The sequence below is a fragment of the Ictidomys tridecemlineatus genome, chromosome 3 (assembly GCF_052094955.1).
Source record: "Ictidomys tridecemlineatus isolate mIctTri1 chromosome 3, mIctTri1.hap1, whole genome shotgun sequence".
Classification (NCBI taxonomy): domain Eukaryota; kingdom Metazoa; phylum Chordata; class Mammalia; order Rodentia; family Sciuridae; genus Ictidomys; species Ictidomys tridecemlineatus.
In genome coordinates, this window is record NC_135479.1 from 19,182,781 (window position 1) to 19,196,531 (window position 13,751).

The 13,751-nt window shown below is 40.1% G+C and overlaps 1 protein-coding gene across 1 annotated transcript in view; it reads right to left on the reverse strand.

The window, feature by feature from the left end:
* The window catches only part of Dhx8 (DEAH-box helicase 8), a 36,810-nt gene extending 24,915 nt beyond the window's left edge, over positions 1-11,895 (reverse strand). The window contains exons 1-9 of the mRNA XM_005328081.5: positions 11,685-11,895; positions 8,595-8,680; positions 6,810-6,882; positions 6,322-6,407; positions 4,900-5,009; positions 4,146-4,511; positions 3,143-3,287; positions 2,849-3,052; positions 1,855-1,942 (exon numbers count right to left, since the gene is read on the reverse strand). Coding sequence (XP_005328138.2) covers positions 1,855-1,942; positions 2,849-3,052; positions 3,143-3,287; positions 4,146-4,511; positions 4,900-5,009; positions 6,322-6,407; positions 6,810-6,882; positions 8,595-8,680; positions 11,685-11,832 — 1,306 coding nt within the window. The 5' untranslated portion in view covers positions 11,833-11,895. The remainder of the gene's footprint in view (positions 1-1,854; positions 1,943-2,848; positions 3,053-3,142; positions 3,288-4,145; positions 4,512-4,899; positions 5,010-6,321; positions 6,408-6,809; positions 6,883-8,594; positions 8,681-11,684) is intronic.
* Between the last annotated feature and the right edge of the window lie 1,856 nt (positions 11,896-13,751).

Genomic DNA, 13,751 nt, shown 5'->3' on the forward strand with positions numbered 1-13,751 from the left:
CATTTGTGCTCCAGCCCAAGAACTGATCAAAGTTGCTTTCAAAAGAAGCTAGGCCACATTAGGTATGGTGGCCATACCTGTAATTCTAGCAACTACGGCAGACGGATCATAAGTTTGAGACTGGCCTCAGGAATTTAGCAAGACCCTGTCTCAAAAGAAAAAATAAAAAGGGATAGGGATGTAGCTCAGCAGTAAAGTACTCTGGGTTCAATCCCAATTACCACAAAAACATAACAAAACAAAAAAAAAAATGAAATAAGTAAAATCAACAAAAAAACTGTGCAAATATGTTTTGCTATTTTAACTGGTATTAAGAGGGACTGGGGGTGTATCTCAGTGGTAAAGTGCCTCTGGGCTCAATCCCCAGTTAAAAAAAGAATGTAAAATGGGTAAATTTATATAACGCTTTACAGCAATGAAAATATGAAATGCAACTATAAATAGGAACAAGAATAAATAGTAAAAATACAAGAGTCACAAAAAGAAAAAGGAAACCAAGGGGTTTAGCTCCAGTGGTAGAGTGCATGCCTAGCATACAAGTACACAAGGCCTTGGTTTTAATCCTCAGCATTGCAAAAAACAAAACAAAATCCACAAATGAACTAAGTTAAAAAACAGACTAACTATACAATATTTAGGGATAGATATTTAGATGAAAAAACTGTAAGGAAAATTAAGTGAATGACTGATGCAAAATTTAGGATGGCAGTTACCCCTAAGAGGAAAGAGTAAGATTTAATCAGAGGAGGGCATATAAGGACTTCAAAGGTGCAGGTAGTTTTCTACTTCTTCAACTGGGCAGTGAGTACACAAGAGTTCAATTATTATTATTATACTAGTTACATATGCTCCATTACAGGATTTATTTCACAATTAAAAAAATTACTAATAGGTTGAATTAATAGTTGTTACTAGAGCAAATTCAGAATAATCTAAATAGATCCAGGGATTTCAGAATAGTAAGATTATGAGATCAAATTTATTCCCCAAAATACAACTTTATAACTTTATTTTTAAATATTTTTAGTTGTAGATGAACACAATAGTTTTTATTTTTTATTTAAAAAAAATTTTTTTTTGATACCGGCGATTGAACTCAGGGGCACTCAACCACTGAGCCACAACCCCAGGCATATTTTGCATACTTATTTATTTAGTTAGTTGGTTAGTTGTAGATGGACACACAGTATATTTATTTATTTTTATAAATAAAAATGGCAGGGTTAAGGATCAAATCCAGTGCCTCACACATGCAAAGCAAGCACTTTACCACTGAGCTACAGCCCCAGCCCCCTATTTTGTATTTTATTTAGAGACAGGATATCACTAAGTTGTTTAGTGCCTCATCATTGCTGACACTGGCTTTGAACTCTCGATCCTCCTGTCTCAGTCTCCCCAGCCATGGGATTGCAGGTGTGCACCACCATGCCCAGCAACACCTTTATTTTATGTATTTATTTTTATGCGGTGCTGAGGATTGAACCCAATGCCTCACATGTGCTAGGCAAGTGCTCTGCTACTGAGCTACAACCCAGTCCCTCTAAAATGAGAACCTATTACAAGCAACTAGCATAATATATAAACACTTTTTTTCTTTTTTGCAGTGCTGGGATTGAATCCAGAGCCTCATGCATGCAAGACAAGTGCTCCACCACTAAGCTACATCCCCAGCCCAATAAAATGAATACTTGACAGGCAAATGACCTTCTTGCTTATATCAAGAGATGAGTGGTGAGATCCAAGGAACAAATGATTTACAACCACTAGGTTAAACTATAGACAGCCCAGTCTAATGACTCAATTTGCCATTATCCTCCCAATCCAATATCCTGGTCAATCCAAGTGGCTAGTTACCTTCTTCATCATCCACCTTAGGGAGAATGCCAGTCTCTTCATCAAAGTCTGGAAACTCTTCTTTGGAAAGAACATTGGCAGCAATCATCTAGCCAAAGGACAGAGGCAACATTTATAATATGTCAGAATCAAAACTCTTTTCCAGCAGTTAATTACAGAGGTTTCATGCAGGAAACCACGGGTATTTTTTCCTCCTCTGACCCACAATGTCAGAGCCTATAATGTCACATATCCCATCCCTGGGGAGCACTATGACAAGGTGCTGAAAAGCATCAGCTCCAAGGTATTATCCCTAGGAAGAATTACCTGTCCCTTCCCTTATTTCCATAGTACTCTTTATATTTCTTATTCTTATATATTCTTATTCTTACGTGACATGTAACCCTTCACAAGTGTTTGTTTAGCTCTGTCTCCTCCACTGGACTTTGAGCTCAAGGATAGGAATCATGAAATTTTTGTCTTTGGGCTGGGGATGTGGCTCAAGCGGTAGTGCGCTCGCCTGGCATGCGTGCGGCCCGGGTTCGATCCTCAGCACCACATACCAACAAAGATGTTGTGTCCGCTGAGAACTAAAAAATTAATATTAAAAATTCTCTCTCTCTCTCTCTCTCACTCTCTCTTTAAAAAAAAAAAAAAAAAAAGAAATTTTTGTCTTTGTAGCCTCAGCACTAAACAGAGCCTGACACATCATAGTTCTAATGTTTACTGAAGAATGATGAAAACAATAACAAAGACTTAAATAGCAATTACCATATGCCAGGCACGAACCTAAGAGTTTCAACTCTATTCATCTGTTTAATTCCCACAACACCATCATTAGACCTGTTTTACAAATGAGGGCAATGAGTCACAAAAAGGAACAAGAACTTGACTCAGGATAACAAACTAGTAAGTGGCCAAAAGTCACTCCAGGCCATCATACTCCAGGGTCCCCACTCCTAACCACCACTCTACATAATAGATAACTGTAGCCATGAAAGTTAATAGCCCCAACCTGTTTGATCTCCCACTTCTCTGGATCAGAGATGCGGGTGAGGCGCTTGCGCTCCAGTGAGTCATCCTCTACTTCAGGGGCACTGACAAGGGAAAGGTGAGTGGGTCTATCTGGATTCCGCATTGAGGTCTCTTCATTGGTCTCTCCAACCAAATTTCGTCGTCGATTTGGGTTTAGATCTTCTCCAGTCTCTTGATCTACATCCTAGGGCAGAGAAACAAGGGTGTTATCTCACTTGCTGTCTCACACTCCTTTAGTCATCAAATGTAGAAATAGGCTGGACACCTCACCTACCTTCATGCTCAGGCTGGTCTTGGTCCCTGTGAAGGACAGCACTTTGACCTTGACCCTCTGGCCTTTGCTCACCACATCAGCCACATTGGCCACACGGCCTTCCCGCCGGAGCTCAGAGATGTGCACCAGGCCTTCCCATCGCTTCCTAAAAGAGAATCAGACACATCTGGTACATGCCAAAAAACACCTTTTCCCCAAGCAATTCCAACCCTTATTGGAGATAAACAAACAAAATGGTCTTAAGCTCATGAGATAAGTACCAAGAAGGTGGTATTACCACCTTTCTAAAGAAAATACTGAATAATGGGGAAGAAAGAGGGACAAATTCTCATTTGTCCTAAGAAGCAAAGGGCAGATCTACTGAAGGCAGAGGAAGAAATAAATGTCTCTGAAGCATTTCATTTAAAAAGTCAAAGTTAGCTGGGCATAGAGGCTCATACTTATAATCCCAGAAGCTCAGGAGGCTGAGACAGGAGAATCACAAGGTAGAGGCCAACCACAGCAACTTAGCAAGGCCCTAAGCAATTATTTATTTATTTATTTTTAGTTTTAGTTATAGGTGGATGCAATATCTTTATTTTATTTTTATGTGGTGCTGAGGATTAAACCCAGTACCTCATGGATGGTAGGTAAACATTCTACCTCTGAGCCACAACTCTAGCCAGAGGCCTTAAGCAATTTAGTGAGACCCTGTTTCAAAATAAAAAAGTAAAAAGGGCTGGGGATATAGCTCAGTGGTAAAATACCCCTGGATTAAATCCCTAGTACAAGAAAAAAAAAAAGTCAAGGGCTGGGGATATAGCTCAGTGGTAGAGTACTTGTCTAACATACACAAGGTTCTGGTTTCAATCCCCAGCACCACAAAACAAACAGAAAAGTTAATTTCTAAGAACCAGGAATAGCTGATTTCATTAATATGTCATTGATCATAACTTTTTAGAATGTGAAAACTGCCAGTAATAAAAGACATTCTGCCCTCATTCTGAAAGAACACCAACATTACCTTAGTCCCTCCAGCTGCACAAAGCATCCAAATTGCATGATGCTGGTAACTTTGCCATTGTATATGTCCCCGATGGCAGGTTCTTCAGGGGGAGGGCGGTCCACATGTTTATCCCGCCATCTGTCCAGATTTCTCTCCCCATACTTGTCACGGTCCTTCCTATCTTTGGGGGGACTCTGACTTCTACTCCTGGACCGATATCTAGACTTTCCTTTATTCCTCTCCCGGGTCCTAGAATGTGATCGAGAACGGGATCGATGTCTCCGCTTGTGGTCTCTGTCTCGCTCTCTATCTCGTTCTCTGTCACGATCACGGTCACGGTCTCGGTCTCGGCTTCGACTCCGCTTCTTCTTTTTTGTCCTGTCCCTAATAAATCAACAAGTACCTGTTTGAAAAAGAAATCAGCCCAATTTCATCTTTGCATCCCTAAGCACCCAGTACAGTGCCATGCACAAGGTAAACACAGCTAAGTGCTAAAATGAATTAAGCATTTCAATGATTATGACATCCCTATAGGCCAATATAGGATCATAGCACAAACCTTTAGTCTTTCAACCCCAATTTCTATCTTCTGAACATCTTAGCATTTAATGCATAAATACACTTGGCAGTGAGCAATGAAAAGAGATCCAAGACTAGGATACATGACCAGTTCAGATTTTGTAAATTTGCCTTAAATTTTACTTGACTGGTCCACAAGATACAATTATCACAGTATTCAAAACTTCCAAAGAAAAAGACACTAAAGACAAACCGGTGCTCAGTATCTCTTTGCTTCTCCTGGCCTGCTGCACTGGGCATTAAAGCTTCCAGTTCTTTTAAGACATCCACAGCAACCTTCACGTCATCCTCATCCAGCATGGTCTGCAGGGACAAAGGCCAGCAAAGTTAGGAGGAGAGGGAAAACAAACTACTCAAGAATCAGTATGTATTTCAGCTATATCTACAAATCTGACCACCCTCCACATCACTAAAAACCTATGTAAAGGAAGCAGAGGGGACACAGATTTCTAATGTGATTAGAGACAACCAGAAGGAATGGGCAAAGGTTCTTGAGCATCATGTCTACATGTACTAAATCCCATTTGACCTTAATACAATCCTAACGTAGGCAATTATATATTAATCACCTCTCTCATAAATGCATGCAAGTAATAATTACAACTAGAATTCAGATATAAAAATTTATAAAAAGCAACTATCCCAAAGCACTCCCCAACTTCCTCCCAATTTATTATTTTCCATAGCTGTGTCTCAAAAGAAAAAAGGGCGAGGAGGGGAAGTTGGGGATATGGTAGAGAACTCCTGGGTTCAATCCCCAGCACACACCCAGAATAGTAGTAACAATTTATATAGCATTTACGTTGTATTAGGTAATACAGAAATGATTTAAAGTATATGGAAGGCCAAGCTTAGTGGCACACACCTGTAATCCCAGACTCAGGAGGCTGAGGTAGGTTTGAGAATAGCCTCGAAACTTAGAGAGGCCCTGTCTCAAAATTAAAAGCATAAAAAGGGCCAGGGATGTAGCTCAGTGGTAAAAAGCACCCCTGGATTCAAATCCTTGTATCAAAACAAAAACCAAAACCAAAACCAAAAAATAAACCATAAAATATACAAAAGGATGTAATTTATGCAAATACTACACACTTATTTATCTATCTTTTTTGTGGGACAATTATGCTTATTTGTTTATTATCTGTCTCTTCCCCCACTAGATTACTTATATGTTAATTTCTAGCTCTTCACCCAACATTAGGGTATAATCTGCAAAAAGGCAGACACGCTTATCTGTTCACTGTTTTTTACCTTGTACTTAGAACAGTGCTTGGCATACAGTAAGTACTCAATAGATAATTAGCTAAAATGAATTTTAAAAACCAAATTACCTTAAAAAAATTGCTCCTCTAACAAGTAATGGAACAAAAGTCTAATTTCACCCATCAGTCACCTATTTCAGAACCTTATCATTTCATGTGTACTTTATATCTCAATTCAACACTATTCGATACATAGAACATGATCAGGGAGTGATGGCATATTTTCACTTTGAGAAACATGGAACAACAAAGGTAAACAATTATTAAAATTACTAAAAAAATTATAAAATTACTAATGATACAAAGAAGAGGAATGGAAGACATTTATAGCAGACATTTTCAAAATGGGTCCGTACCCGAACGGAAGGGTTGTCTGGCTGGCAAAGGACTGGGAAAAGTTCCTTCAGCTTTTCTTTTTCGGTTTTTGGCTTAACAACTGGATCTTAATTCATTGAAGAACAAGAAAGAATTAAAGAGAAAAAAAAAGATATATTTAACGTTATTAAATATTACAGATCACAAAGTAAATTCAATGTTAGATTTGAATTAACCTGAAAAAGGACATGGAACTTTGCTACACATAACCATAGTTATTATATATACAATTTAATTTTCTAAACACATTAACTTCAAAACCTCAACAAACTCTGGACATATAGAGGGGGAGTACATCAGTACTCATTTGATTATGTCGTATAATTTTAATTTTGTTTTAAATCATTTGAAAAATTCTTATGAACATTTACTTGCTCAGCAGCTACATTGATAAAAATAAAAACAATTTAGAAGGTGCTCACAATCTAAATCATTCTGGAGGCTAAGTTCAGTTGGAAGTTTTGCTCACCTTTGCCAGCAGAAGGCTTTGCTGGAGGTCGCATGGTTTGTATGAGACGCAGAAGGTTACTAATAAGAGAATCCTTTGAAAAAAATACAGGAGAAAAATTGTCAAACCCTCAATCAGTGATTAAACATACTTAGAAAAGTAAGGGATCAGGGGCTGAAGTTGTGCCTCAGTCATAGAGCACTTGCCTAACACGTGTGAGGCACTGGGTTCGATCTTCAGCACCACATAAAAATAATAAATGAAATAAATAAAGGTATTGTGTCCATCTACAACTGAAAAGAAATATAAAAAAAAAAAAAAGAAAGAAAGAAAAGAAAAGTAAGGGGGCTGGGATTATGGCTCAGCGGTAGAGTGCTCGCCTAGCATGTGTGAGGCCCTGGGTTCAATCCTCAGCACCACATAAAAATACATAAATAAAATAAAAGTATTATGTCCAACTACAGCTTAAAAAAAAAAAAAAAAAGAGCTGGGATTGTGGCTCAGCGGTAAAGCGCTCATCTAGCACGCGAAGGACCCAGGTTCAATTCTCAGCACCACATAAAAATAAAGGTATTGCATTGTGTCCATATACACCTAAAAAATGAATATAGGGGGCTGGGGCTGTAGCTCAGTGGTAGAAAAATGAAGATACTATGTTCCAGGGCTGGGGATGTGGCTCAAGCGGTAGCGCGCTCGCCTGGCGTGCGTGCGTGCGGCCCGGGTTCGATCCTCAGCACCACATACCAACAAAGATGTTGTTGTGTCCGCCGAGAATTAAAAAATAAATATTAAAAAAAATTAAAAAAAAAAAGATACTATGTTCCATCTATAACTAAAAAAAAAAAAAAAAAAAAAAGTAAGGGTTCAAGTATGGCACAGACATGTAATCCCAGCTACTCAGGGGGTTGAGTAAGAAAAAGCACAAGTTCAAGACCAGCCTCCACAACTTAGTGAGATCCTGTCTCAAAATAAACAGGACTGTGGATATAGCTCAGTGGTGTAATCCTCAGGAAAGAATGAGAGGGAGGGAGGAAAGAAGGAAGACAAGGGAAGAAGAAGGGAAGGAAAGAATAGGAAAGGGAAGGGGAAGAAAGGGGGAAGAAAGGGAAGGGAAGGAAAAAAAGAAAGGAAAAGAAAAGAAAAAGAATGTAAGACCTGGGCACAGTGGTGCACACCTATAATTCCAGCAGCTCAGAAGGCTGAGACAGAAGGATTGTGAGTTCAAAGCCAGTCTCAGCAAAAGCAAGGTACTAAGCAACTCAGTGAGACCGGGTCTGGGGATGTGGCTCAGTGGTCGAGTGCCCCTGAGTTCAATCCCCAGTACCAAAAAAAAAAGAATGTGAGGGATAATTACGCACTTGAATTTAGCTAATGGAACAAATGAACACAAAATTCAACCTGGTACAACATGAAGCTAGAAATAGCAGCTTTAGAGAATGCTAACTTTACGAATCCTTAGTGGAAAAGTTATTTAGTTCCCTTCAACCATTTTATTTCCTATTCTTTAGCATCACCTCTAAAACCTAGATTCTTGTTTCAGACTTTCTGATTCACAGAACAAGAATGTAAACATCCAAAAATATTTAATGATGGAAATCATAATGCAATATCCTAGAAAGGAGGCACAGGAAATCCAGATTCATCACCACTGCCTCATGGCATGAAAACATTGCACATTAAATGGCTTATTTAATAGGGATATACAAACTGCCTCCTTCCTACATCCAAATCCTACCATTAAATCCTCCCCAAATTTAAACTCAATAATGACATCAAAACAAAAAAATAGTCTTCAAATATACATACTGTGAATTCTGCACCATTTTTGACCAACGAAGTCTTAAAGGTATCAAAGGTAGTATTTTTCTCAGCAAGGCTGATCACAAATTCAGCTGCAAATGAGAAAAAGAATTAAGAATAGAAACTTGAGCAAGAAATTAGTTTTAAGTACAGTGAAAAAAAAAAAACTAATCAGGTTATCCAACAGTCATAAAAGCCAAAGACTATCATCTAGTGAAGGTAAAGAAAGAAAATTTAGATGGCTGAGATTATCCATATATGTTCTAGTCAATTTTTTATAAGTGAAACCATTATTTAAAAACAGCTCAATCAAGTCCTTGAGTGCATTTAAACTAGGAAGAGCTATTTGCCCAGACTGTCATACCCTCTACTCACAAAATTATCAGCTATGGCATAGTGCAGTGGTGCATGTCTATAATCCCATCAATTTAGGAGGCTAAGATGGGAGGTTCACAAGTTCAAGGGCAGCCTCTATAACTTAGTGAGATCCTGTCTCAAATTAAAAAATAAAAAGGGCTGGTGATATAGCTCAGTGGTAGAGTGCTCCTGAGTTCAATCCCCAGTACCACAAAAACAAAACAAAACTATCAGCTATGCACATTGCCACATAGACTCTAAAGGTGAAAATGTACAAAAGCATGAGCCCATGCATATACACACAGACACACACAGAATGCTTTCTATGGTTTCTAGAAGGTCCGACCCAATCTATATGTAAAAGTCAGGGAGATACTGGATGATATAATTTCCAAGTTGATGAAAGACTTAATTGTTCCCAAAATTGTCTCCTCAAACATGCTTAGTTCTTAAAACTTCTAATAGTAGCCATGCATGGTGACACATGCCTATAATCCCAGTGACTCCAGAGGCTAGGCAGGAGGACAAGTCCAAGGCCAGCCTCACTCTTCAACTTAGCAAGGGCCTCAGCAACTTAGTGAATCCTTGTCTAAAAAGGAAAAGTAAAAAGGGCTAGGGATGTAAAGCACCCTTGGGTTCAATCTCCAGTACCAAAAAAAAAAAAAGAACAAAAATACTTCTAATATTACAGCAATTTATTCATAAAGAGACTTTCAGAAAACAAGTACATTATTAACATAGGCTGAGATAATAAACCTCACACTGTGAGTTCCACAAGAAATTACTAATGATTATTTTCTTGAATGCTAATCCTAAAATAAATAAATAAATAGATAAATAGATAAATAAATAAATGGAAGATCTGGGTGACTGGTATTACCACACCATTTTCATGGTAGAATTTGCCTTTTTTTTTTTGTAATGATACTAAGCATAATGCTTATGCATAATAACAAACTAACAGCATAGGATGGCACATGCCTATAATCCCAACTACTTGGGTGGCTGAGGGAGAAATCTGAGGCCAGCCTGAACAACTCGGTGTGAGGACCCTGTCTCAAAAAAAAAAAAAAAAAAAAGGACTGGGATGCAGCTTAGTGATAGAGCACTTGCCTAGCATATGTGAGCCCCTGGATTCGATCCCCAGTAGCCCCTCCACACACACACAAAGTTAATAACAACAATGCTAATGGTTAACACTTTTTGAACATTATTATCTGCAGAGCACTAAACTAAGGGTTTTATATGGGTTATCCCCAAGACCCTCACAACAATTCTCATTAGTAGGTACTGTTATTGTCCTATTTTATAGTGTTTGAGACACCATCTTTCCCAATAATAATTGGAGACAAGACTGGAACCCATGCAATCTGATTTCAGCAACATTCTTTAGAGAAAGGTAGAGGGACAATTAAGTCATTTGGTGCCCAGTATTCCATACTCAAAGGATCCCAAAGCAAGCAGCAATATATTCAGACTGCCAGCATTATGCTGATACTCAAAAAACTGTCAGATTTTGTGTTTTTGGGTTAGGGATTCTTGATTTGTATAAGATAGGCACATCTTGACTGAAAGGCCAAGAAAAAAATGAACTAAAATGAACTGGCTTCAGGGCATCTTCCAAGGTGCTATATAGTAACCCTGTGAAGAAATATTATCATCCCACTTAACAGTTGAGAAAAACAGCTTCTGAGAAACTAAGTATCTTATCCAAGGTCAGGAATCTAACCTCCTTGACACCCAGCCACCCCCTTTCTTGGTAATGCTGGGGATCAAACCCAGAGCCTCACACACCTCTCCAGCCTCTTATCACATGCCCCTTCCCACCATTCCTCCATCTGGTAATTTCGCTACATTTTCATTTTGAAAACAAATGGCACTCTCTCACTCATCTTCCTACCATCAATCTCTAAAGTTAGTTACATCTATGGTCATATTCTCCTGTTACAATAGCTGAAACATCCTGGTACCATCAAAAGCAATTCCGTCACTTATACCCTTGATTTCTACCCATCCCTATTCACCTCCATCTGCCTATGACCTTAGCTGTAGGTCGGTGGCCTTTTCTAATTTTTTAGTTTGGATGTAGGCTGCCCCTAAACGCCTAAATGACGGCTATCTGAGACATGGTAAAGCACAGAGCTCAAAGGATACTATCTAAAAGAGTGGCGAGAACAGCGGCTTAGGAGGCTGAAGCAGGAGTATTCCCAGTTCAAAGCCAGCCTCAGCAATTTAGAAAGGCCCTGAGAAATTTGGCGAGACCCTGTCTCAAAATGAAAAAAAAAAAAAAAAAAAAGGGCTCAGGAGTGGCTCAGTGGTTAAGACCCCTTGGATTCAACTGCCGGTACCAAAAAAAAAAAAAAAGTGAGTGAAGACCAAATAGAATAATATAAATAAAGACTTGACCATACTATCTGACACAGTGAACACTCGGTAAATGTCACCCATAATTATCATCCTCATTGTGGCGGCGGCTGCTGCTGTTGTTCAATAACTTGGGACGGGGGTATCAAGCAGAGATGGCAGCCCCAGGCTTCACTGACAGCTTTGGAAAATGGTTTCTAATAAAATGACGGGACCGAGGGAGAGGGGACCTCTCGAGCAGAAGCCACCGCCACAGATTCTCTGGGTCCAAATCTGTGACAGATCGACACGAACACACACAGTCGGCCCATCAATCACCCGGCTTCTTCTTCCTTAACCTCATCCCTGAGGCCGCTGAGACCTCCTCAAGCTTACCTAGGTCCTTGTCGTTGATCCCCAAGTGGTTATCGAGCTCGGTGCAAACCTTCGACACCAAAGACAGATACTCAAGTTTGGCGAGTTCTTCCGCGGGGCCTGGCTCCGAGCCGATAAAGACTCCCGCCGCGGCCACAGCCACAGCCATGGCTGCAGCTTCCTTTCTGCCTTCTTCCGGTCGGCCGGCGCTGGAAGCCACTCAGGTCAGGCTCCAGTTTTCACTTCCGGGTTGGAGCAGGTCTCTTTTGTTTACTGTAAATTGAAAACTTTAGGAACTTCGCCCGTCGCAACAGGATGGATCATAGAGATCAGACAGGAAGTCCTTAAGGAAGGAACTCCAAGAGTGGGCCTACTCAGCGCGACGAAGGGCGCCCTCTATAGGCGAGATAAATCCACCCTCAGGCCTGGAAATGTTAGCTCTCCGCAAGTTGCCACACACGTCAGCAGAGGGCGACCATGGACTACTCAAGGGGCGCCGGAAGACGGTGGCTAACTTCCCGCGCCTGCGCTTTAGAAACCTTGAAAAAGGAACCCAAACAAAAGTCTGGAAAAGCCCAGCTCACTTGTCGGTAGATCGGAATAGTCCAGGGCCTCTTCTCTTCGTGTATTCTCACGCTCGATTTCAAGCAAGTCAAACCAGCAGACGATGGATTCTGGTTCTGTTAATAACTCCAGTTTACAGATGAGATGAGGAGAGTGGCATTTCTCCAACTGGGTGGCCTTGACCAAATTAACTGTCTGGAGCCTTAGTTTTCTCATCTGCAAACTGGGATAGTGTTCCTCTTACTGGGTTTAGATGAAGACTAAATGAAATGACTATCTAAGGAGCTTGACGCACAGTAGGCATGCACGACAAATAGCAATGATTCTTGTATCCCAAGGCAGAGACAGTGGTCCCATTGAAGCCTGTCAAACACATGCCCCCTCCCCCAGTCTGAGACCCCACAAAGCCACCTCCCTCCTTTCTTGTGAAATTTAACCCTCAGTTTTCCTATTGCCAATATCCTTAGTGCCTTCAGAACTTGTTCTCCCCCAATATAAGTTGTGCTGCTAACCTGTTGTCATACACTTAGTTCTCTCAACTTCAGTTTTCTTTTCCCCTCTGGCAGCCCTAAAGTCAGGTGAGTATTTCTTGTGTGACAAGTAGGGAGATGGAGGCACTCCAAAGTGAATAGCCCTCCCATTAATCAAAAGGAAGAAAATCAGCCCCTTCTGCTTTTTTGCTTTGGCTACATGACACGGATGATCTATGCACTCTTTCTTCAGCGTCTCAGCATCTCCCCACAGATTAAAGAATTGCAGGCAGGTGGAGAAAACCAAAATAGTGCACTGCCTCAAAAAGATTCTTGTTTCTAGATTCCTAAGGAATCAATACTGACACTCGGAGCTTTTGAGTCTTCTCCATTTTCTCTTCCTCCTTTTCCCTATGAATGAAATAGAAAATCCTGCACTTGGGGCTGAGGTTGTGGCTCAGTGGTAGACTGCTCGCCTAGCATGCACGAGCACTGGGTTTGATCCTTAGCACTATATAAATGTAAAATAAAGATATTGTGTCTACCTAAAACTAAAAAATAAATATTAAAAAAAAAGAAAATCCTGCACTTGATTCAAAATGGTCAACTTGCCCGCTTGGAGTTGGGATTTCAGGAGCTTCTTCCACTTGATTTCCTTTCCAGTGCGTGTTTGCCTTTAAAAGTTGATATTTCTATTCTGTTTTACTCTGACATGTAATAGGAAAAGGGAACAGATTATGGAGTTTGTTCTAAAATCTATGTCAGAAAAGGGATTAAAGATGTAGAAATAGCAGTAAATATTTGTAAGAGCTTTTGGGGGGAGGGAGGGAAGGATTGAATGCAGGGCCCCTTGCATGGTAGGCAAGTGCTCTAGTACTGAGTTCCATCCCCAGCCCTTTTTATTTTGTGATGTGGTCTTCAGTAAGTTGCTCAGACTGGCCTCAAACTTGTGATCCTCCTGCCTCAGCCTCTTGAGTAGCTAGAATTATACACTTGTGCTACTGTACCTGGTTCTGTAAGAATTTTTTTTTAAATTTGGAATTATTGAACATGT